This window comes from Lycorma delicatula, chromosome 10 (assembly GCF_047948215.1).
Source record: "Lycorma delicatula isolate Av1 chromosome 10, ASM4794821v1, whole genome shotgun sequence".
NCBI lineage: Eukaryota > Metazoa > Arthropoda > Insecta > Hemiptera > Fulgoridae > Lycorma > Lycorma delicatula.
The window spans coordinates 60971477-60998968 of record NC_134464.1 but is presented as its reverse complement, the minus strand read 5'-3'; the positions used below and the strand labels follow the sequence as shown (position 1 = coordinate 60998968).

Here is a 27492-nt window from a genome sequence, read left to right as displayed (position 1 = left end):
GATAGACCAGACCGGAGTCCATAATGAAATGAAGTCAGGGGTATGAACCCTTCAGTCCATTGTTTCGCTAAGGGAATTAGGAATACATTTCGTTGTTGCGAACAACATTTTTTGTGGTATGTTATGTTTTACATATTAAAGAATAATACGAACAGAATAATTAAATATTTAATCCTCTTACGTTGTTTTTTTTTTAATATATTCTCATTAATATTTTACAAATGGAATTCTTATACTTATATTGATCATTTTAAATTTTTCTTAGATAAAACTCTTGTTCAGTCTTGTGCATTCAGGTAAATTTTCACTTTTTCCTGAAAAAAAAAAATAACACTTATGTAATACTATTATTATTAAAAATCATTTTTATATTTTTAAAATTGTCTAAATTTATTACACGTCATTATTTTTTGATAAATATTTTTAAGCTCTTGTAGCAAAAATTTCCAAATTCATTCAAATCTAGTTTTAAAAAATGATTAATCTTTTTACTTCCATCAAAGTAAAAACAAACCTGTTATTTATTTGTTTTATTTTTTTTTTAAATAAATATTAATTCACCAGTTTTTAAATCTACATCGAGAAGGAAATTTATAAAAACAGATTTTTAAATTAGTTTTAAAATAAATTTTTATGATTTAACGTGTATTATTCCGTGGTTGGTTTTTCTTTAAATCCCACCATATAATAATAATAATAAATAAGAATCAAGAATATAATAATGATATACGCCGTCATCAGGTTTTTCGTTGTTTTCTAATAATATATAAGTTTTGTTTGGTGGTTACTAAACATTTTCTGTAATTTTAGTTTTATAATCTTCAAACAAGATTCCAGTTGTTGGCAGTGTAAAACTATTTTTATTATAATTATTATTTAATTGCTTAGAATGAATTTATGGAAAACATCAGCAGAAAGTAATTCGCTATTCTGCAGTTAAAAAACGTTCTGCTACTCGTAACCCTGTGGCTAAAAATTGGTTGTCGATTTTCTGCGTTATTCAAGAGGTCTTCTAGGCTGGTAGATGGAATCTGTTCTTAGAATAAAATTTCGTTTAAGAAAAAGTATTCATAGTTTTCTGTTACATTCTGAAATTAAGTTTCTATTTTTTTAATGTTTCTATAATAATCCAATTCTAAACTATCAAATTCCATTATATTTAATTCAAGTATTTAATGACAAGTAAATATAAATATCGGAAAATTAAAAAAAAAAAAAAAAAAAAACACTTTGATATTCCGATTCCGAGATCTCAAGACTGTAAATATTTGGGTTTTCATGTTGATCGACGACTTACTTGGGCGAAACATATCACTTCTTAGAGGAAACAGTTGGATCTCAAGTTTAAACACATGTACTGGCTGATAGGACATAGATCTCGGTTTTCAGCAGAAAGTAAATTATTGATTTACAAATCCGTTTTGATGCCAATTTGGACTTACTGGATTGAATTGTAGGGTAGAGCGTGCAACTCCAATATTGACATACTTGAACGCTACCGGACAAAAACACTGCGGAAAATGCTCAACATAAACTGGTACATAAGTAATACCCTTATATATAATTTTCTTAAGTTGCGAACCGTTCGGCAGGAAATCTCTCTGGTCAGCCTACGGTATCAAAATCGTTTTGATCGGCACCCGAATTATTTGGCGGTCAATTTATTAGAAACACGATCAGTAATTTTTCAAGATTACTGAGGAACAATATTCTTAATTTGCCTTATCGTTTCGATTAGGTGACTTTATGGTCTGGCCGTACGGAGCGCTCTTCTATTTCATTATTAAGTTACAAGCCGCTGGGTCTGTGGCAACTTAATGCTAGTTCAAATAGATCTTATTTACTTATTGTTCAATTATCTTGCTAAACAGATTGTAAAGTTGCTATGTGGTTATAGTAAAAATAAAAAAATTGTTGATTTATTCATTTTTTTTTTTGTTTCTTTAGTTTTACAAATAATAATTTGAGTATTGATGTAACATTTTTCAAGGAATCTTTTTTTTAATTATTCTAGAATTTTTACTTTCCCGGCTATAGCTTTTTATTGGTGCTACTGCAGCAATACGTTTTTCTAAATGTCGATGTTTCAATATCCCTTTAATCCAAAAAAAACATAAAAAAGTTATACAAATTTACAGAAGATGGTTGTTCATGCGTGGCTTGACACATATTTAAATTAATATCTGCAGACTGGATCAATATAAAATTTTCGAAAATATTTTTAAAAAATTTTTCACAAATGTGTCATAATTTTTTTTTTAATTAGAAAAGACGAGGGATATTATCGCTATTTCTTTTTTTATTATTTTTGTTGTGGTCGTAGCAAATTGATCTCTAGTACGATAAAGGTACTTAGGTTGTTTAAAATTCCAAAGTTTTAAGTCAACCGAATTTAGGTGTGGAGGATATTCAACATTATTTTTATTGTAAATAAGTTGTGTTTATAACGAAATCCTGTTGACCAAAAAATTTGAAAATTGGCACAAACATTTAGCTATATATATATATATTAGCTAGATCAAATTAGCTTTATATTTATAAAGGTTAGCTAAATATATGAGTGCATGATGACGATCTATAAGCGACATACAAGAAAACAAAAAAATCCCTTTCGGCACGTCGGAAGACGGAGGTAGATTTCACCGGTGCTAAGTAAAGGGTAAAAATAATTTCCCCATAAAGTTAAGAAAAACTTCAAATTTACTCAATACGACAATGGTTGCATTTGAAAAAGGTTTTACGTGTTTAGTATACAACAAGCCCCATATTCTTACAATTCTAGAAAAAGTTTGGTCATCCCTACCCGTAAGGGTTGGTCATATCAAAACTTGCTTCAAAAAAAGTTTTAGGTAATGTTTAGAGGGCTAACGACCACTTTAAACCCATTCGATACCGTTTATTAAGGGAGGTATGATTCTTTTTTGTCTTCGAAACCCCTTTCTTCAGCCCCCTGGGCTAATGATTGCTGGTATAAAAATTTACTTACATAAGTTTTAGTCCCTTATTCAAAGAATACTAGGAACTTTAAACGAATTCTGTATATTACTTAATAGAAAGTGATAGCGATATTTCGGTTTTTTTTTTTGTTTGATCATCCCTTGCGGTAAGGGTTGGTCATATCAAACATTGTTTCAGACAAACGTTTTAGATAATGTTTAGAGGACTAACGACCACTTTGAATCGATTCGATACTGTGTCAATTAAGGGAAGTATGATTTTTTTTGTCTTCAAATCCCCATTTTTCAACCCCGCTGGGCCAGTGGTTGGTGATATAAAACAATTTACTTAAATAAGTTTTAAGCTCTTATCCAAAGAATATAAATAACTTTAAACGAATTCGATATTTTACTTAATAAGAAAGTTATAGCGATATTTTGTTTTTTCGGAAAAGCCTCCCCATTTCCACCCCCATGGTCCGATTTTGACCGTTACCGAGATTTTGAGACGAGTTATTTTTCAGGAACAATTTAAAAGTGATTTGCGCAAAATTACGGCAGTTATCCCCTAATTTACCCTCGTACGAGAGATGTTTGCAAAAGTAATGGTGGAATATTGTATTGTCACCCGATTTTAGTAACTGTGCAAAATTTCATCAATCGACAATGTCAAGAAGTACGTTAAATTACGGATGCAAGATTTGAGGACAAACATGAAAAAAAAAAACATTGTGAGTTAAAGAAAAGCAAGTAATAAGACTGATTAAATTCCAAAAACTGAATGGCAAAGATTTATTGGTTTTGCAATGAACTGAGCAAAGTTTAGTATGATTTATCATAAGTATTGTGCTAGCTAAAATATATCATTTCTTTTTTGTATCATTAATTTTCTTAAACTATATTAATTCTGGATAACTGAGTTCTAAAACATTTAATGACGTTTTTACGTATCTTTTAAAAAATATAGTTACTATCATCACTGACTCTTCTATATCACCACCAATTTCTTCAAATTTTTATCAATATATATGGGGCGCATTGATCATATTAAATTCTTTGTTAATTCGTTGAAGGAGTGGGAGGATATCGCGAAAAAAACAATTTTTATTTTCTTCAGAGATTATAATATTGACTATGATGATAAAAATTTACACATATATATAAATTTACTTACGAATTCACTGTTTGCAAGTAAACATTCCTGAAACTTAGGTGCGACATCACATCCTCCGAATTCTTCGAAATTATCTGGAAATAAAAAGAATTTTTCAAATCATGTAACGGCCATAGTTACTGTATTATTCTTATTACATACATAATCATCATCATTATTATTGTTGTTATTATTATTTTTAACAAAAGTAATGATAGCAGGATGAGAATCATAACTAGAGACCGGATTATATGCATTTGCATATTAACCGCATTCTCACCGGTTATTGCATATTTTCCTTAAAATCTAGTGATGAAGCATATTTTCGCTGTATTTGAAATTGTTTTCGGTAGGTTACCTTGTTAATAAATGAAATTTTACGTTGTAGCCGGCCAAACCTATTAGCTGCACACGGCTCTTAGAGCGCACTTAGCAGCCACGGAATTGTACCTCTGACTGTTTATGCTTACAAAAGTAACAAAATTTAAAATAATAGTTAATTATCGAATTTATCGATATGTTATTCAACTACTTACTAACTGTATGCTGATTTTGAGATAAATAACTAAAAATTGTTATTTTTTTATTATTTAAAGTTGCATATTTTGACACTTTTCATGGATTTTTTACGCATATTTCAAGCTTTTTATGCTGCATATAATCCGGTCTCTAATCATAACGTTCTTATTAACAGTAAATTAAAAAATATGGAGCGGGTTTAGGCGATCTGTTGTTTTTTTGTAATAGATGTCTATTGTGATGACTAGGCATTTTTATTTATACAAAGCACCTACGGAATATGTCTTTAAAAAAAGAATTGATTGTATTTTTAGTAATTTTCTAAATGTGCATTACCGATGCGTCTCTCGCGTGTAAATTTTTATAAAATTAAGTGATGTAAACTTGAATAGCGATCGGCTCACAGGAAAATATTGACTATTTTAATAGATTTAGCTGTACTTAGACAATAAAATATACAATTTCACAAAAATTTAATTTAATCGATTTTATATGTTGAACCATATCTGATTATGTATGCAAATGTATTTTCTTATCCAAATGTAAATATGGTGCATTTAATTTAAAATTTTTAAGAAAATCTATTAAGTGTTCTTTCATTTTTATCATAATTATATATATATAAATATATATATATATATAAATATGTACATTAATATTACCAGTAAATCAGGTGTATTATTTAATTCATCCAGGATGTTGCAGAAGTGTTGGCCAAACATAAAGGATTTATTCAGGATAACAAAAAAAACAGAAAGTTAATTTGGATAAATACCTTATCTCGCTTCATTTTCCATCTGCCACTTTGTTTTTTCAATAATAATCTATAACTTAAGAACGGATAAAGTTTTTTAAATGAAATTTGTTAATGATCCGCGAGGAGCGGTCTATAGTGGCTGGTTTTCTTCGCGCCCTTGCGGTGTGTAAGTGTGCAGAGGGAGTTTAGTCGAGGTATGTGATCGTGGCAGGATCCTGGGTGGCTAGGGTTCCGACCAAAGCATTGGATTGGTTGGAGGTAGGCTCATTGGCATCGTGCCACGGTTATATTGGTATTGTTTGTGATTCGATTTGGGGCTCCCGCTGGCGTGGTGGCCGCGCTGCCGGGATATGGTAGGTAGCCCGTGCGAACGGGGGCGTGGCTTCGTTCTGCCGGTGTGGCTTGGTAATGCCGCCGGAGACTTCATGATCGGACTGGGTGACGGTGCGGGGTTTGTCCCCGGCTCCTGAGCTGAACGGAATGAGGTTACGTTCTTCTTGTTAGGTGACTTAATTTGGTCAACTTATTTGGGTGTAAGTCTGAATCTCTATGTCGCATAAAACATAATTTTGATTGGTATGAGTGTAACACTGATTTAACTTTAAATTAGTTCGTTTCTGAGGTATTCACAGTCACGAACGGTGCTGTCAAATCTGGACTAGGCGCGGGGTTAGTGCTTCCGCGGTTTCGGTCAGTTAGTTTGAAGGAATCATGTTAGGTTGGATGTGAAGATGTCAGTTTCAGGCCAAGGTGAAGGCAAAATTTGATTTGTATTTTAGATCCAAATATCTGCCGAGGCATTTACATCGGTGGCATCCCTACTGTGAGATGTAATCAATTAGAGGGTCGAAAGACGACCTCCGGTAAAGCCCCTCAGGGCTCGGCACGGAGGTGGTGGTGTAGCGACAGGTAACGTCACAAGGTGGGTATCTTCCCCTACTGGGTTGGGATGTGCGTATACCCAGCTACATTTACAAAATAATTAATTGTCAAAATTTTACCTTTGAAAATTCTTTTTTTAAATATTTTAATTAATACTGGCCACGTAAATATGAATTTTATCGAATTATGATTTACATAAAATTTTAAATCGATTTGAACGAAATGATATTATAATTTGTTAAAGTAGATCTTAAAAATTGTGCAGACTTAGAAATTTGAAGCTTCTTTTCACTTATTATTAATTCAGTTAGTGAAGGAAAATGACGGATAGAGGAAATATTAACCGAATTAGTACACTTGTCTATATTAACTTTTTTGTTTATTTTTATATTGGGAATCGGTCTTAAGTTTGACGACACCTCTCGGGACGCTGTATCTCAGATGGATTTTATACAGTTAAACTACATTCTGTAAGTATGAAATTTTCATTATACGTCCAGGGAGGTGTTTAATTCGATTAGGAAAATTGTTAATAGATTGGAAAAAATATTATTTTGTCCGTTTTTAACCGATTTTATTATAACTTGTTTTTTTTTTTAATTTATATATATATATATATATATATATATATATATTTTAATTCGTATTTTTATTTAAAATACGAAAAGCTATTAATATTTTTTTAAATTTTATCCGTATTTTTATTTAAAATACGAGAAGCTACTAACCGGTTCCACCCGATGTGAAAATAGTCATTCGTAAGAAATCTAAAGGTAGCGATCCGTATCTTATTAAAAATAAGAATAGAAATGCGGTGAAATATTAAATAATTTTTCTAACGAGCATAAACTTAAGCGGTATTAGATCGGAAAATAATTATTTTTTCTTTACGTTTTACGATTAATTTTCTTGTGCCTTTTATAAAAATATGCTGAATGTCATAGTAACTTTAAGCTATGTATATCATTACGATATTGCAAATCTATAAAATAAACGATAATGAGTTTTATTTGTATATTGAATCATATATTCTTTAAAAACAAATAATTCTCTGATATCGGAAGACATTTACGACCGAACCACCAGAGCGACTTCTATGGAAAAAAAGGATCATTGAAATCAGTTCTATCGGTAGAGGGTAAGACTGTTGTAATTTATATTTAACAAAAAATACTTGTAATAAATACTAACAATTATAAATTCTAAATCTATTTTTCTTTTTTGTATGTAAAAAATAAAAGGATTGAGTGAATTTGCTATGTACAGTTATGGTTTTATAAAATATGAAATCATACAGAATTTCTAAGTACGCTGTTTAAATTGTGAGAAGAGAACCGTATCGATTTTAAGGAATATTTTATTTAACCTGTTTTTAATTACAAAACAATCTCATTAGTTTGTCTATTTGATCTAAAAAAAAATGTACTGTTTCTTTTACTAATTATCTGACCTGAAATGTAATTTTCATATGAAATTTGCTAACAGATTTATGTGTATTTTATTAAATTTCCATCCCTGAATGTTAGGTAAAAAGGATCAATAGTAACGTAATGAAGAAGTAGATCGATTTTCCCTTTTCCTTCCTGGAAAAAATACGAAAATAGATTACTTACTTTCTTTTTTCATGCAGTCTGATGCAATTGAATTCATTACATCTTGTATGGTTTTGTCTTTAAGAAATTTTTCAAACGTCGCTTTCATACCATCTGGATCAATTTTGCCATCTTTCATCTATAAAACAAAAATATTTACATACATTCCCACATATTTATAAAGTATACTATTTTTTAGAATATATTTTTAATTTACTTTTAATGACTGCTAAAAAAATTCCTATCCATTCTAAATCTATTACTTTAGATAGTTATCTAACATAGTATTTTGTTAGGAAACTGGTTTTTTGTTGTAGAACGAAAAAATTTACAATCGGTTTTTCCTGACGAAAAAATAAGTAAATAATATGTTATATATCACATTAGATAAGGCCATCCAACGATGACCTGCCACGAAAACAACAATAAATAATTATAACAATAGCAAACGTATTTACAGTAACAACTAAGAACCGACAAGCACTTATCAAAAGCACTATCACCGCTGAGTTCTATAACTTCTCCAGTCCATGGACCACATTTGTCCAACACATTCAGTTCACATGCGATGTTTTTGTATCAAATAAAAGATCCTCATGCACGTATGAACACACATAGATAAACGAACGAATGACCAATTAAACAAACATAAATAAAACTGACAAAATAAGCGAATGTAGATAAATGCAAAGCAAGATTACGACGAACAGTAATAGCATTAAAACAACAGTAAATAGGTAGCAACAGTGTAAACAGAAACATAGTAACAGAAACAGATAAATGCACAAGGTACAACAAATTTAATTATTCGTTTTAATTATTTTATTTTGTGATACTTATTTTTTAATGGTTTTTTCTTTAATTACTATGACTTTAGCAGGTTTTGCTGCTTGTGTCAAGAATGATTTAAGGAAAATTATTGCATTTTCTACTTTAAGATAATTAGGATTTATATATTTCATTCTTTCTATAGGTCCTTTAGTTCTTTGTTTTCTTCATCTATTAATTCATGGGAAAAAAATAGGATACCTTCAACGACCATCGCTAATGTCCAGCACATGAACCCTTTTCAATCGTATATGTAATCACCGTTGTCTGGCAGGTTCAAAGCCTAACCACGTATTTAGAACTGGAACGGTTTATCTCATCCCGAGTATACAGGATTCTCAGGTACTCACGTATTTCATAATTCCTAACGAACTAAGGCGGTCGGGTACAATATCTTCTTCTGTGAACTTTGGATCACTTTAATATTGCTGCCACTAATCGTACCCCAAAGCTGAATCCCATATGTCCATATCGGGTTCAAAAAAATTAGTAAAACTTTTTTGAAGATTTTTCATTTGAATATAAATATTTATATCGAGATATTAGTTTTGATGTCGCGGAAAAATCATATACAAAAATAACTATTTATATGGTTTTATATATATATATATATATATATATATATATATATATATATATATATATATGGTGTGTGAGAAAAGTAATGAGACTGATTTTTTACTTACCAAAGTTTTTATTTTTTTCAAACAACAATATTATCCCCTTCAAAGTAGTTCCCTTGGGCAGCTATACACCGCCGGAGTCGTTGGTACCACTCCTGGTAGCAGCGCTGGAAGGCTTCAACCGGTAGGTCACAGTCTTTTGAATGTTCTCCAGAGTTCCAAAATGACTTCCTTTTAAGACATATTTCAATTTCAGGAAAAGGAAAAAGTCACAAGGACTCAAATCAGGTGAATAGGGGGGTTGAGGAACCGTATGAATGCATTTTGAGGTCAAAAATTACCTGATAGAATTGATCGTGTGACACGGGGCATTGTCATGATGAAGCATCCACTTGTCCGCAATGTTTGGTCTCACGCGAATCACTCTTTTCCTGAACCTTTTAAGGACACCTTTGTAAAACACTTTGTTGACAGTTTGTCCTGGAGGAACAAATTCTTTATGCACGATACCCCTACTGTGAAAAAAGCAAATCAGCATGGTTTTGATCTTTGATTTGCTCATTCGACATTTTTTCGGTCGAGGAGATGACGGAGTGTGCCACTCTTCGCTTTGCCGCTTTGTTTCAGGATCGTACTCAAATATCCAGGATTCATCACCTGTGATCACACGATTGAATAATTCTTGGTCATTGTCAATCCTTTCAAGAAGATCAACGACACGTTTCTTCGATTGTCCTTCTGTTCCGTTGTGAGGTTTTTCGGCACAAACCTTTCGCATGTGCAAGTCGTCTGTCAAAATTTGATGTACGGTGAGAGTGTTTAAATTTAACTGTTCACTCATCATCCTTATTGTTAAACAGCGGTCTGATCTCACAAGAACCCTCACACGTTCAACGTTTTCGTCAAATTTTGAACTTGAAGGTCTCCCTGAGCTAGGTTGATCTTCAACGTGTTCTCGGCCTTCCAAAAATAATTTGTGCCAGCGGCAAACTTGTGCTCTTGATAAGCAATGTTGTTCCCCGTAGGCCTGTTTCAACTTTTCATAGGTCATACTCGCGGATTCCCCATGTTTAACACAAAACTTGATTGCACAACGTTGCTATAAATTCCGATGCCATTTTCGTAACACACAACAAAAACACAACTTCACTGATGGCGCTGCGCTGTCAAAAATAATGTGTTAGCTGAACGGTGTTGAAACTCCCACTGAGCATGTGGAAGGGATGAACAAGCCGGTCTAGCACAGATCGGTAGCCACAGCGTTGCCAGATCGCTCGCAGTGTTACCAATCTCATTACTTTTCTCACTCACCTCGTATATATAGTTCCCCGGTAGATGACCAGCGTTAAGGGACTGATTCAGGGCATCAAAATAAACAAAAAAAGTTCGTATTGACAAATGTCTTATCTCGCTTCATTTTCCCTCTGTCCGCCATTTTATGTCTTTTTCATAAAAATTTATATCTTAAGAACACATAGAGATATTTTAATAATTTATCTTGTACATGTATCCAACCAATAACATCTATACCAAAATGAGTAATTTTGGTATAGATAAAATAATTAATAATTTCTATTATTATAAAGGTTGAATAAAATGGATTTCAGAATTGTACCTCTAGTACTTTCCCAGAAAACTCTTACCATATAAAAATCAAAAAATGGAAGTTGCAAAGTAGCACGAGCCGTATGTTTGGTTTTCGTATATTAGCTTAGTTAAATTTTGATAAAATTGATGCACTGCTGTTACTGCTACAATTACGCCTGCGGTGATCCAGCGGATCAGGACAGAAGTCGATTATCGGCTGGATGTTTGCAGAGCGAACAACGGAGCTCATATTGAAACATTCTAAAATATGTAAAAAAAACTTTTTGAGTTGGTGAAAAATAAAAATACTGGTTTGATTACTCTACTAGTTTCTGAGATACAATTTTTTTAAATTTCTACAACCTTTTTGATGACCTTTATTATAGTACTGTATTAACATAGTTTTATAAGTTATAGAGTAGTTTAATATGTATGTAATCAAGTTAACTTACCACCCCGATCTGATTGAAAACGCACGTGAGGAAACACTGTAAAAAATACAAAATAATGAAATTACTTAAATTTTTATACTTATAGAACATTTAAAATCTAATGTATTATAAGAGTTGTCAATAGTAGAACTTATTGATTTCTTAAATGTAGTGTGACGGTTAGCGATAATTTCTGGGTGTTAATATGTTTGGAGTCCCGGCCGAATCGGTTATATTTTAATAATTTCTGTTTGCGGGATAATATCACCGGCAACATTCTGTAGTTGGATTCTATTTAACAAAATAGAACTTCAGATACATGGATGTACCGAGCTGGACCCGTAGCTGGATTCTGGATCCGAATCATGATAGTTGTGCTCGATTGTAGGACTTTTAAAAATATCATTCTAATTGATCCATCATATAGTCTGCCGAATTTTTTTCTTGTTTCTAGCAAATCATCGCAACAGCTTTTGATAATACGGTGGTATTAATATTCAGTGAGTAACTATGACAGTTATTTTTTTAACTCTATTGTAAAAATTCAATTACGCTACGGCCCAAAGAATGTACTCTATGGAGAAATATAGGGTTAAGTAACCTGCTGCCTTATTTTGCTGCTAATTCTACAGAATGTAATTGTGTTATTGGAAGTCTTCCTACCACCTTTAATAATAGTCGTCAACGAAGGTGATGAAGAACAACTTAACATTTTAATTTAATTATTTACACATTTAATTTAAATTAAAGTGTAAAATCATTTAATATTTTACACATTTTAACCGTATTTATCCGGCTTCTTCTTCTGTTGAATTAATCTTTGATTTATTAATCGTTACTCACAGTCCAGTAAAATCTCAATTGTAATTTTGTCATTAAAAGTACATCCATATTTTAAGGAAATCCGAAGACTACTGCACACAGCGCCATCTATTTGTAAAATATCAGAAGTTCTATGGTTAATGTTCTTAATCCAATTTTCAAATCGTAAGAAAAAAAAGAATAAGTATGATTGAACTTATACTAGCATTTTCCTCGCAACTTTGCCCAAGCTATATGGTTCTTTATTTTTTATTTTTCTGTTTAGCCTCCGGTACCACCGTAAGGTATTACTTACTAAATCTGTATAAAAGAACCCTTTACGAATTGTATGGTTACTTGCGTTTCCTGTCACGATCATTTTTTTTTTTTTTTTTTTAATTGTTTCGTAGTCAAGTAACCGGAGTCAGGTACAGCCAGTAGTGTCGAATATACAAAAATAGTGGCAGCGGCTGAGTGGGTTGAGGCTCTGCGCCGTTACAGGTCGCACCTCTTAAAAAATTGAAATTCAAAAAACCCAAAAATAGTTTTTAGATATTTATATGAAGAGTATTTGCAAACTGAACATTTCGTTTATTGCAGTCCGAAATCAGGAAAATTTACAATCATCAAAATTTTGTTTAAATTTATTCAACCCTTTCAAGGTTGAATTTCGAAAATAGTAAAAATGGGGTTTTTGATGTTCATATGAAGATTACACGCACAATAAATCAAGTTGAAATCTTTATTTGTTATCAACTAATTCAAAAGATGGTGATTTTCAAAATTTATTTTAACCTTTTAAAATCAGAATTTTACAAAATCTAGAAATTTGTTTTTAGATATTCACATGAAGATTACACACACCAAAAATCAAGTTAATATCTTCATTCAAAAAATAAGTATATATTTAATTCAAAATAAACTTTCAGTAAAGTGGATATTTCATTCAAGAAATTCAAAAAATGTTAAATTTCATTGTTACTACATTTTAACCGTTCAAACTCGGAATTTCAATAATTTTTTTTATTGTCCACTTACATCCCAAAAGAAGAACTTCTAAACAAATTTTCATCAATTTATCTTCAACAGTTTTTGCTACCGTTGATTATGACATGGTCTGTTATGTAGATGTAAATAATTTTTAAAAATCAATTACATATCGAAGGTCGTAATAGAGTGACAAAAATTTTAAATTTGGAATATTTATCTAGAAGTGAACTTCTGGTAATTTATGGAAATTCTCCTCGTATTAAAAAGTTATCAATATTTTTATAAAGAAAGATTAGAATCCGTATTCCATATAAGAACTTCTACTCATTGCCGAGATTGGAAAAAATAGAATCATGAACCCTGGTAATTCCGTTAGGAAGTATGATCCTAATTAGTAGAAGCTTTTTCTTCTGTCAATTCCAAATAAAATGAAAGAGCCGCAGTGTAATTTTAAAAAAGTCGTGTTTTAAACAATGTAAATATATCAAAAAAATGATTCACTCCATTAGAGTTTAGTTTACGAACTGCTAATCCTTAGTTGTATCCCCTGACCGTATAATTTCTTTCAAATTTTTTATTTAGCTGCAACTTCTTTTCTGAAGCTTGAAATTTAACGTAGAAAATAATTCCAACAAATTGTGAAAACATACTCTCTGCCAGTTTTTTCCTTTCAACCGATCGTAGTAGCTTTGAAAAGAAAAATCAATTAAAGATTTATTTTACAGTTACCATATATTCTGCTATAAAATTATAACAGAATGTAAAATTTGGCTGACTTTAACAAAATCTGACAAATAAAAATGATCGATTTTTAATAATATCTCTCAGATAGCAGCAACACAGATTCCAAAATCTCTGTGGATATTTGTAAAATATTAAATAAATAATTTTTTGATTCGTTTTAAAGGTTCAGTTAAAAAAGCTGAGTAAAAGGATTCCGTATTTTTATTTTATATCATAGTGTGCTAAAAATATTTAATTTAGTAGTTTTTTACTCCTAAAGGGGGAGTCTAGCTTCAAAATCTTTAAAAAAAATGTTTTCGTGAAATGTTCTTTTGGCTCAGAATTAATCTCTATTTTTCAAACAAGTAGGTGTAATTTTTTCCTCGTATGTTGTATCTAAGTTACAAAACAAATAAATAAACAGATGTCATGAAGCAGTTTGACGCGAAAAACAAAAGAATGAATCTCTTTTTCAAACGCCTGTTATTTGGGAACTACAGAAGATAAAAGGACGAGTCCGTGATAATTAAGATGAGGCATCATAAAATTATCGAAAAAGAAAAGAAAAAAGAAGATGAGCCTCGCATATCGAGCAGTGGAGTTTTAGTCAATATGGTGAATGAAAGTTTAGTACAATCTTCAAACAGCGTTTTCCCAAAATTTTGTTTTTTGCTAAGAAGAATAGTTCTTTTGAATCGTGGTAGTTAGAGCTATAATTTTTATTTTCTGATTGCTCACAAATATTCATTCTATGATGTAATACGCTACTTTCTTTTTGTAGAATTTTAAAAGTAAACTTAATCAAAAAAACTCAAGATTTTTACTTCCTTGTATGAAGTAAAGGAAGTATTGTGATCGCGAAAAATTTCGGTTTACAGATTTCAACGGAAATATCCATTTTGATTATCCCTCAATTCATTTTGACTAGTTCCGGCGTGACGTCTCTACGAACGTATGTATCTCGCATAACTCAAAAATGATTAGCCGTAGGATGTTGACATTTTAGAATTAGGACTATTGTAACATCTAGTTGTGCACCTTCCTTTTTGATTGCAATCGATTGAACCAAAAGTGCCTAAAACCAAAAAAAATTGGATTTTGAACTATTTTAACTGTAGTAATAAGCACGCATTGAGAGCTTTGCAACAATATATCATAAGTGATACTTATTTTCATTGGTTCCAGAGTTATAGCCAAATAAAATTTTAATTAGTGAAATATTTGGATCTTACTACAGGAAGGCACATCGCTTCGAATCGGACTTCATCTCCTTTTTTTAACTTTTTTTTATATAAAATATATTATTGATTTATTAATAATCATTAACCTGTTAATGTAAAAAGAATTTTACGATGAATAATAATTCAATAACAAACAAAAACAAGGAAAAAATATCAGAAGTATTTAATGAAATAAAATTTTATTTATTTTTCATTTTTAAAAAATGTAATTTAATAGGCGTACAAGGAAGTTATGTGTTCAAATCAGATTTTTTTTAATTTAAAAATTATTCTATTTCTTAACAACAATATTTTTTAAAACGCTTATTGCAGATCATAGAACTGAGTTTTCTCTTTAATTTAGTACTAGTTTGAATAAAATATCTCTAATAGTAACGAAAAGATATTCCTCCTAGTAAAACACTATTTTTCTACGTCATCCCCTATATTAAGGGATGGGGTGAATATTTCTGGAAGGTTTTTATTTCTTTTTAAAGCTTATTAAACAAATAATTGATTGTGATTAAAAATCCCATTGCTGTAACAGAAAAGTAAAAAATTGTTCTGAAGTTAGACTCCCCTCTAAAGTTGTAAACGTGTAAATTATTGACATACCCTAAATACTCTATGAAAAACTAATTTTACAAATAAGTAGAAAGATGAAATGTAATTTTCCCACAATTCCAACGTCTTAATATCGGGGATATTCTTAACATCCCCGAGATAACTAAAATAAAAAAAAATCTTTCGGCGGCTTACTCAAAGAGATAACACGAGGTGCTTGATAAAGAATTCTTAGAGTAAATTCCTAATTCACCTTTTTTGTCATTCGATTACTTTATTTACGAGAACCTAATAATAACTTGATCGAATGACAACTTATACTAAATTTAAAGTTGTTACTAAATTTAATTATCAAAATGAATTAATTTCCGTATTGTCTAAGGATTGTGTAATATTTTTGATCGGCTGTAACACGTAGTCACTTTTAGGTTTGCAATTCAGCACCTACTTAGATTTCTTTTTCTATTTCTTTCGCTTTTAAATCTCTTCGACGTAATTAAATTTATATCAATAGTTCATGAGCAGAGGAATCTTCAAATTACATCTTCTGATTAATCTTCAAAGCATTTAGTTTGGGTTACAAGAGAGTAACAAAAAGGAAGTTAACCCCAATGTTCGAAGTAAACCCCAATTCGGCGTGCCACACGTTCTTGGTTTCTTTAATCATTTTGAACTAACAAAATAGCGAAAGTGAATCAATGTTCTCATCTTACTTGCTTACAAAATGTAAAATAATCTAAAATTAATTTATTTACTTATTTAACTATAATGTATATTCAACATACCTTTCCAGCTTCTGTTTCCGGTTTGTTAAAATCATCAATTTTCTCCCTTTCCTCTGTATTAATAATAAAAATATCATTAAATAATGTATTTCTTTATCCTAACTACAATTAAAACTTTCATTTTATATGCACGCGCACATAAACACAAATACAACAATCAGATATGAAAAGTAGTACTTAATTGTTGAAAATGCTGTTTTCGATCATTATACAAGTAACAGAAGACATTACATTCGAAAAGATTGGTTTTTCAAGTACGGTGATCTTGAGAAAATATTATTTGCGTCATTAACTACCCCAATTTTTTATTGTATATACGTTTAAGATATCCGGTTTTACCCGACAATTACTTCAACAGTTAAAATTATTGTACTGCTACCAAACAGAACACAGATTTCCTGAGTCGATTTAGAGGTAACTCTTCCCGCAGGATAATTCGAACGATCCTTGTAGATCGTTATATCCTCGGATTGAATCCAGAAAAAATCTAAAGTCACAGATTCAAAGACGGGGAAGAAGGAATCAAAGATAAAAAAAAAGTGATAGAATACGAGAGAGGTTGATCCTCTCTAAGGGATCACATTATGAGTCAAACAGACTTACCCTTATGAAATCTTTAGGTCCTTTTCCTCAGGAAATCTGAGTGTTTTTATCAGGACGCGTGTTTTATTATTTCCTGAATATCAATTCTTCATTAAAACCTCATTTTTCTATTTGAAATTATTTATAACTTATCGAAATTTTCTTGTATCTTCTTATGAGGATACAAAATCCGGTTTTTAAGAAAAATAGATTAATTTTAATGCTTAAAATAAAATATTTTAATAATATATCTTATTATTTAATCTTTCTATAAGTAATATTTGGGATTAGAAAAATTGTTCTTCTACATTAAGTACAATTTTTATTTGTAACAGAAAATCATGATTTCCGAATGAGAATTGCAATAAAAATACAAGTGTAGTTAAAACTTCATATTATTTCATTAAACGTTTAATATTTATTAAAAAGAATTATAATTGATAATTCTACGGAAAACGTATTTCGTAAAATAATCATGGATCCGTGCTAACGTTCTACGAATATATTTTTACCAATAAATTATTAGGTTCAGTTTATTCCATATTAACCTGACAAATTCGTGTGTTATCGCTACTAAACACAATAAATCGTATTTTCTACGTTACCACATACTTAAAAAAATAAAGAAACAAATAAATAAAAATAATTCTAATTAAAGAACATTACACAATTATCGTGTTTGAAATAATGTAGATTCTAGCATTTTTATTAACATAACTATCACATTATCAAGATGTGTCATATGGCACTTTCATGTCTATGACAATAAAAAGTGCTTTTTTTAATTGTCTTTTTTTTTGTAAAATTTCCAGGTATTTTTATTAAAATGTCCATTTCATTTATCTTACCTTGAGTCAGGTTGTTTATTTCTTTGGCACAGTTTTTTTCATGTAGATCTTTTATTGCTTGTGGAAATCGTCCCTAAAAAAAAAAATAAAAGTATAAACTTTAAAAAATTAACTCTAACAAACACAATTTTGAAAAATGTAATTTTTAGGCAAAATCAGCCATCATTTCGAAATATAAAAAGATCTGAGACAGGGTGATGACTTCCCCTTATACTCTTTAACATAGTATTAAATAAAATAATGAAAACATTTTGGTCAAATAAACTGCTTTTGGAATCGAGTCAGAGAAAACAAAAAATAAGAGTAGATGGTTTAGCTTTTGCAGATGGTTTGGCTTTATCGGTGAATTCAGAAATAGAGGCAAATTCTAAAGTTGAGGATTTGAAAATAGTTGCCGAAAAAGCTGGTTTATATCTCCTTTTCTAAAACAGAAATAATAATACATTCTTAACAAAACAAGAAATATATAGAAACCAAATTTGGAAAAATTAAATACACAGATAAATTTAAATATCTAGTTGAAATAAAAACCTTAAATGGTTCGAATAAGAAGACGTTGGAAAGCAGGAAAATATCATAAAGCAGGAATTCTGGAGGAGAAAGAAGGAAAATCAGAACAGAAGGAATTGAAATTATATTTGCGTGGTCCTTTGCAGACCTGTTTGTTAAAAAAGAATTTAAAAAAATAATAGAAATAAAAAGAAGTAATACCTAAATTTATTATAAAATTGATGTTTAACTTTTTTCTTGTGACAGTAAGAACTGTCACTCTTTCTTGTAACTTTATATTACTGTGCTCATCAAGAAATTATATTTAATTTAAAACCAATTTCTCATCGAACGCTAATTACGCTTTACTGTATAATTAATTTTCTGTCGTCTTTAGAGATCTCTTTACAACCTCAAATCCTTTTTTAGTTTTCCTAAAAAACTTTTAAGTTCAATCCATGTAGCACATTGTGATACAATTTTTCAAGCGATAATTTTCTATATAGTTGTTCTACTTGAAAAAGTTTTCTAATTTCATTAATTTTTTTTAAATTGATTATCTATCTTATATCAAGAAATAACGTTTAGAATATATCTAAAAATTTTAATAAAGGAATTCCTAAGTGAAATTCATAAATTTAAATTATACTCACCAATTTATGAATCGCAAAGGTATATCTGTAGGTGCGTGATTTTTTATATCTATTTTTGTATAATTCAAAAGATTTTATTGTAAGACTTTTCTTTTGCTACTGAGTGAAAACAATTACATTTTAATGCATTGTTTCAAAAAAAGAATGAGAAGATTATTTTGTTTCTTTACACCGTTTATTTAGACTTTCTTATAATTTTTACATGTGCAACTCTCTGAAGTGAAAGTGTCCGTACTCAGAACTAACTTCTTTTTATTAATTATTAATGTTCGTAGTAAGACTCTGGTGAAGATATATTTGTCATTCGTAAATAACTGTAGATGTCTCCTACATTTTAGTAGGTTAAATTTAGTACTATGCGAGTTAATTCGTCTAAGTGAAAACGGCAACGAAACTGCTTGGCATTTCTTAATAAACTTGGCATAACTGCTTATTCATGAGAATCGCTGCGCGTTTTTCGAGAATGATTTGTGAATCACGTCTGGTCGCCTACAAGATCTATGGTATGCAACAAATGAAGAGATATTTCTTTTCCAGAAGTACGAGAATAATTAAAATACTAATTTTTTGTGATAGCTAAGTATATTTCGGTCGTCGTAACCGTTACACCGAGAGATTTTCGAATGAGGTTTTATCGATGCAGCGTCCGGGATATGGGAATGGCTTAGCGAATGCAATGCGTGAGTTGTAGGGGGGTACCGACTGAGTGTATACTTTATAAGACGTTTTTTTATTAATTATTTTTAATGAAAAACGGTGGATTAGTGGTTAAACGCGTGTTGATTTAATAATCGTAGATGAACCACTTGGCTACTTTGTGATAGGGTGGGGAAAAGACCTTTAATTCTATGAGTTGATCGTGAAAAACTCCTGTTCTTGTATTACTAGTGATAAGCAATAAAAAAGACAATAGAGATTTAAAAAAAAAACAGATCTCTGGATGAACCGCGGAAATTCTGTTTTGGCCTCTCTCTCTCTCTCTCTCTCTATGTGTGCGCGCGCATGGGCGTGCGTGATTTAATAATGGCTCAATTTTGAAACGGTATGTGGATCCCTTTGAATAATTATTTTTAAAATGACAGTCGATTAAAGTAAATCAATTAGATTATTCTTTTTTTAAAGTTGTTTTTTTTTTACTATTGTAAATGCTTTTTATTTAAAATTTGTATTACCCGCAGGCAATTTTGGTTAAAAATTAACACGTTAAAATTTTCTTAAAATTAAAATAGTTCTTTTATATGGTTCTCAACATACAAAAAGTCTGCAATGAATTTCATAACTTTACTGGTATTGCCGAGAAACATTTTTCGATTTTTTTTAAACATTCGGGAGCTCTCTCATCAGAAGAGGAGTTTAAGTTATTTTACTGACTTTATTTTTTTATTTATTTTTTTTTTAATACGTCTTGAGCATTAAAAATTGCGAAAATCATTTTTTTAAGTTTGAGGGGTCCTATATTCAAATAGAACCGTTAGTTAAATTTTTTTTTTAAGAAAATAATCTCTAACTGGTGATAAGTAATTTCAAATAGAACTTTTTAAAATTGTTTGAAAAATACAAAGGTACAGCCATAATTTGAAATAACAAAATTTTTCATTTTCAAGGAAGGCGGTGAAAACCTTTAGCTAATTATTTTTTCAAAAAATACTAAAGAGTACGGGCTATCAAAGAATTAAGATTTTTACATTCGGAAGTTAACCGTTTGTTAACTTCCGAAGGGGATTTTAAAATAAATTTTAAAAACTAAAAAAGCATTTTTTGTTATCACAGACCATTGATTTCGGATGAGCAGAAACACTTTATAGTGGTTTGAAGGCCATTATGTGGAAAATACAGATGCAAAAAAATCTTATTTCCTTTTCTGAAACAGTATATTGCTGGAAAAAAAGTAAAATATCATTTTTTGAGGAGGGATTGAATATTAAATAAAAGGTTTTTGTAATTTGTGATCTTGATAAAAAAAATTTCAACTTGCTTAAGTGCCCCATAAAGATTTGAAATTCTATTTCGTCCGAAACATCCCCACCCCTTTTTTTTCAAATTTTGCATAAATTTAATGAAAACGTTTTATTAACAATTACTAATTGAATTATGATGTCGATTGAATAGTTCTGTTTTAGGTGAAAATAGTTTGGATTTCTAGTTTAATAAAGGATTTTTTTCTGTAAGGTTACCGTTTCTTATACGTAAACACACTGTAAAAGTAAGAATTTTTTTTTATTTACAGTCGTCAGCGATTAAAGTAACACTATCATGTAGTGTTGCATAAAACAACAAAAATAAACAATAAAGAATAAACATAGACAAGTAACAACAACAAATACAAACTAAAATACATAAATCAGATAAAAATCACTAAATCGTATTCTTCAATTCCATTGTAGGAGAGGAACCGCAACAGACGTTTTATACCATTGATTCCCAAAGTGGTCCAGGTGGACCCCCAGGGATCCACGGGAGACTCGATGGGGGTCTAAGTTGGCGTGACGAAAAAATGGGGGTTCACAATTCGTAAGCGGGGATCCACGAAAATTCATCTGGTTTCGATAGTGAAGAACTAAAATGTTGGCTTGACTTTGCGTATCAATCTAGGCAGATAATGTTTTGAGAAGCTCAGCGACTGTTACTTGTAAAAACTTGCATATTCAGTACAACGAACGTGTCAAGACTTGCAAAGCGCCGCTGCCGCCGTCCGCAACGCTTGTTCAGACGTTCAAAGGGACGAAATATGACTTGTGGTGTGTGTGCTAGCAATCTTGCATGAACTTGATTCTTCACTAATATAAATACGATTGCCAAGGATAAACGTTACTCATTTGTTTCCGGAATTGCGAAAAGAAATGTAAAGTGAATAGATGTTAGCGTTTGCCAGTGTCAGAAAAAGTAGTAAGTACTTACCTGCAGGGAGTCCATAGGAGCTAGTACACTAGCTGCAGGGGGTCCACCGGAACCAGCAAAATTTTGAAAGTGGTCTATGAGAAAAATAAGTTTGGGAACCTCTGTTTTATACCTTCTTTCTGGTTTAATATAATTTTTAATTTATAAATACGACATTTGTTTATTTTTTTACGTATTTAAATTAAATGATTCATGTTTATCGATTTTTTTTAAATTTGTAAATGTCTTACATTTCGAAGAACCCTAAAAATTATCTTTTGGAGAGGTATTTATTTGCGTAGATTTGATTTCGATAATAATAATTAATTATTAAGAAACTACAAAACGATACACGCGCTGCTATTTTATTTTGAAATGTTTTTATCGCCATTAATCGGATTGTTATCCTCGAATCTAATAGTGCTTCATTCACCAAATTTTTTTTTTTTTCAAATGAAAAGTACATTATATTCGATTAATAATTTTTGTGTCAATTAATATAAATTTAACTTATTTTCATTACAAATTTCGTTAAAAAAAATTGTCTCTAGGCTTTTCAATAAATAAAACAGTATTCTTTTGATCAGCTATAACCGACCGCTACTCGTTTTTTATTCTGCCAATACTAGACGTTGTATCTTATGTTTTTACCGCAAATATTAAAATGAAATATATATATATATATGTTCTGTGATAAATAGAATGCATGACAATTAATAAAAATAAACCGAAATCTCTGAAAAATTGTTACAGTAAAATTGAATCGGATGAAACATTTAAATATCTGGGAAAAATAATACAGTAAAACGCCCTGGAATGATCCAGCTCAGAAATTAAAGTAAATATAATGGAACTAGCCTATCGAATTACAATAAATACATATAACAAAAACTTCTTTTCTTTTAACGAAACATTTAGTCACTATAACCCAAATATTGAATCAAAATCCTTACAGGCCGCAGAAACGATGATGCTAATCAAAGAATCGACAGAAAAAATAAACAAAAAAAAAACAGAAAAAAATTAGATATAAATGTAAAAATAATCAAAATATTTTAAAATATACCAGAAATTCAAAAAATAACTCTACAAGAAAAATAATATTGGCTTTCCCGGAAGAATAGAGGATAACAGAATAATAAAAAGAACCTTTAACTTAGAATTACCATTCTAAGTTAAAAATGTTAAAAAACTGGTTTTAAAAAAAGATTAAAGGAATTTAATTATAATAAAAAAGAAAATATATTGGACGTAAATAATTTGAGAAATAAACTAAAGAGTTTCAGGAAAAACCAAAAAGAAAAAGAGTTGAAAATGTTCGTAAATAAAGAGACGAAATCAAAGAACGAAATAATACTAGCAAAAAAAGGAAACAAAATGAAAAGTAAAGTTGTTTTTTAATGCGAACCATAAATTGTCTAAACGAAATTAAAAAAAGTAAACAAATATATATATATATATGCGGTGTGCCTAAAACACATACGCTATGTTAATTGTATGTCCTTACTTACATTGCTGCTATGAAAACACAAAATAATTGCAGAAATAAAAAATATGTTCTTCATTTCTCGTTCTAATTTATTTTTAACAATATTTTGTTGTAGATTTTCTTGTAATGAAAACTTGAAAACAAATACATGTACATTAACTCTGTAATCCTGTATTTATATATATACATACCTGCTTAAATATAGTAGAGTGGAGGTAAATCAAGATTTTTTTTTGTTTTATGTATCTATGAAGGTCAGCCAATTTTCTTATAATTGAATAAAATTGTCACAGATAAAAATATATAAATATATATATTTTTAACCTTGAATTAAATTAATTATTATTTTCCTTACAGAAAATTATTTAATTAAAAATAAAAATAACACGGCTTATTTTCTGTAATGTATACTGTACTGTATAATAAGTGTAATAAAATTTGTTACATCGCGAGTGAAGATGTAATCCAAGATTTTTTTCCGCAGTATTTAATGTACAATTAGTTCCAATTTACCGCAACCATAAATACATTTAAATAACAAAAAATAATTACATGTAGAGAGGTTTTTCCATGTATATGTATGCAGTATACATGTCATTTATATGTGTATAGTATATGTATGCATATCTTATACAGTAAGAAAATACGTTGATATATATAAATAAGTACATACAAAGATGAGTCCAAGGAACATTAATAAAATCAAAACGTAAAACATCTCTTTCGATTGGCTGGAAGGTAGATTTCACCGGTGCTAAGTAGGGGATAAAAAAGATTTCCAACTTAAAGTTAAGAAAGACTTCAAATTTACACAATACGATAATGGTTGTATCTGAAAAAAGTTTCACATGTTTAGAATACAAGCCCCATCTTACAATTCCAGCAATATTTTGGGCATTCCTTGCCGTAAGGGTTAGTCATATCAAAAATTGTTTCAAACGAACGTTTTAGGTAATGTTTAGAGGACTAACGGCCACTTTAAATCGATTCGATTCTGTACTTAATAAGGGAGATATCATTTTTTTGTCTTCAAAACCCCATTTTTTCCACCCCCTGGATCAGTAGTTGATGTCAAAAAACTTTAGTTACATAAGTTTTAGGCCCTTATCCAAAAAATAGTAGGAACTTTATTCGATATTTTACTTAATAAGAAAGTTGTAGCGATATTTTGTTTTTTCGAAAAAGCCCCCCTCTTTTCCACCCTCATGGTCCAATTTTGGCCGTTAAGGAACTCGACTGAGGTTTTGGGACGAGTTATTTTTAAGAAACAATCTAAAAACGATTGACGCAAAGTTACGACAGTTATCGTGTCCACAAGAAAGTAAAATTTATATATATATATATATAAACCAAATAAGTTAGAAAATTTTCTAATGCAATTCATTAGGTCAACAACCAAACGCAGAAAACCTCGACGTTTTTGTGTAGTTTTGGTTTATTAATTTAGTTTAAGTATTTTTTGTTTGGGTTGTAACTTAAACCCAGCGGGTTGGTCTAGTGGTTAACGCGTCTTCCCAAATCAGCTGATTTTGAAGTCGAGAGTTACAGCGTTCAAGTCCTAGTAAAGCCAGTTATTTTTACATGGATTTGAATACTAGAGCGTGGATACCGGTGTTCTTTGGTGGTTGGGTTTTTTAATTAACCACACATCTCAGGAATAGTCGAACTGAGAATGTACAAGACTACACTTCATTTACACTCATACATATCATCCTCATTCATCCTCTGAAGAATTATCTGAACGGTAGTTACCGGAGGCTAAACAGGAAAAAAGAAAGGGTTGTAACTTAATATTATCATTGGAATGGCGGTGGGAGTATCTATGATAATAACATTTTTGTAGTGGGGGTTTTGGTTTTTATTAGGTTAGGTGGTGTGGGGGGGGGGGGTTATAAGCTTTGCGGGTGTTGTTTTTTGTCATTTGTGGTTTGCCTTGATAAAGTCCTACATCTTGGACGAAACGTCGAGGTTTTCTGCTTTTGTTTTTGTTATTTTGTTTGTTTGGTTGTTGACCTAATGAACTGCATTAGAGGAGTTCAGTTATTATTTTATATATATAAACGTTTGAGCTGAAGATTGTTTTGGGGTCTGGGGGATGTGAAACGCGAAGATATGTTGAAATTTTCCGGAAGTCAAATCATGGTACCCATTACAATAGGTAGCTTTCTTATGAAATCTACCTAAAAGCAAAGAAAACACCAAAAATAATCTTATTAACCGTACAGAGAATCAAATCAGTCAAAGAAACAGTTAAACACAACAAATAACCAACAAAAGTAAGTGGAGAAATTTTTGACGATGCACAACAAGCTAGGGTAGCTGATACACCTCAAATTTCAGAGAACTTACAGATCTAATATATGCAGTCGCTTTAGACGCCTAACGTCCTCGTTGTTATCCAGAAGGCTATACATATGTATACTTATGCAGTTCTTTGAGGGATTTCAATGGAGAAACTCTCTCTGTATGTCATTTGTTTTTTTCTTTTTATGGTTATGGTATTTTTTTTATGGTTTGGTATTCAAATTTACTTATGGTTTCCTTAAATTTGTAATAGTAACTTAAACACTAAATAAACATTTTAATTAAACACTGCAGTAAAAAACTATTTTTTAAACGCTGCAAATGTTTTTACGGTAATTTTAAACACTTTAAAAAAATGATTTTGTTTTAATTTCTGGTATTTTGTGGTGACAGAGTTTTTATTCATACATATATATATATATATATATACACACACACTTACATAAAACTTCTTTATTATTTTTTGTAAAGTTTATCCTGCGGAAATAAAGGCAAATTTTTTTTGGGGGTCGATTACTACAATAGTTCCCAAACCTTTCGATTCTTTACTTCCTTGCTAAATCCAGATTTTCCCAAGATGAATTCTCTGTCGAATTATAACAAGTAGTTTTTGCGAAATAGTCACTAATTTTTTTTTTTTGCAAGGTAGGTTAAAAATAAGTAAAACACATTTTAGACCGCAAAAAAATGGAATTTTAGAAATTCAACAAATTACCAGTATCATAATAATTAATGTGATGCATGAGCCTGCTGATCGCCCATATTTTTTTTCAGATCGGAAGGAAGTAAAGAGGGTACAATAATGTAAAAAGATAAAGATTTAGAATATACATAATGGAGGATATAGCATTTAAGTGATATATGATTTAATCTAAGTTATTGGGCCAGAATGGAGAGAAATGAAAAGGTACACTAAACCATTAAGATTATTGAAATAAAGGATATACGATGTGTAATCAAAAAGTATCCGATCTTTGGTCATAAAAACAAAAATACTTAACATACTTAGTTCAGTGACTTGTTCCCTTCGAAGTAGATGTAACAGACTTATCCCAATGATGGAAGGATTTTTAGTAACCTTCATAAGTCCTCTTGGCGGAATTTTTCTATCTGTTCTCTGTCTTCAAATTCGTTACCTTTAAGAAGAATTTTAAGCTCAGAAAAGGGCCAAAAATCGTAGGAAATCATATCTGGTAACTAAGGAGCCTATTTGAACTCGTTCGATCCCGTGTTTTGCCAAGAATTTCCGGAGACGTCGTGACACATTGGCTAGAGCGTTGTCTTGATTAATTTTCCAGTCGCCATTTTCCCAACACTTTGATCTATTGCGTCGAACAGCGTCTCTTGGCTGACGAAGAACAATTATTTAGTACTCTTTTTCAAGAGCATTCTCGTGAGGAATAATCACAAAGACAACCCTTGATAATCAGAAAGATGTCAGCATGACCTTCATATTTCTTGATGATTGCCTGGCTTTTTTTACCACTGAGAACTTGGAGCTTTTCAATGGGATGACTGTGTCTTGATCTCTCGGACATAGCCATTGATCCATGTTTCATCTCCGGTTATTATTTTTTTTCATAAAATCAATATTAACACATTTCAGCATGTTTTGTGCTACTTGTAATCGTTTTGCCTTTTGTTCATGAGTATAAAGTTTTGGGACAAATTTTTCTGCTACTTGCCGCAATCCAAAATTTTCCGTTAAAATCAGTTACACTAATGCAATTCCTACTTCATCTTAAGCTCTGTAATTGTTATTCGATGATTATTCATCATCATCTGTCGAACTCGCTCAATTTTTTCGGAATTTTGGTTGGTGGAAATTCTGCTAGAGTATTCGTCACTTTCAACAGATG

The 27492-nt window shown here is 30.5% G+C and overlaps 1 protein-coding gene and 1 long non-coding RNA gene across 2 annotated transcripts in view; one reads left to right on the top strand and one right to left on the bottom strand.

The window, feature by feature from the left end:
* The window catches only part of LOC142331105 (uncharacterized), a 222281-nt gene that overhangs the window by 56687 nt on the left and 138102 nt on the right, over window positions 1-27492 (top strand). The window lies entirely within an intron of this gene.
* LOC142331461 (general odorant-binding protein 56a-like) lies at window positions 151-23511 on the bottom strand. The gene is made up of 7 exons (XM_075377387.1): window positions 23352-23511; window positions 17822-17894; window positions 16392-16444; window positions 11330-11365; window positions 7861-7978; window positions 4111-4184; window positions 151-314 (listed from the first exon to the last, which is right to left on the bottom strand). The coding sequence occupies exons 1-7, from the start codon at window positions 23403-23405 to the stop codon at window positions 279-281; spliced, it is 444 nt and encodes a 147-aa protein (XP_075233502.1). The 5' UTR covers window positions 23406-23511; the 3' UTR covers window positions 151-278.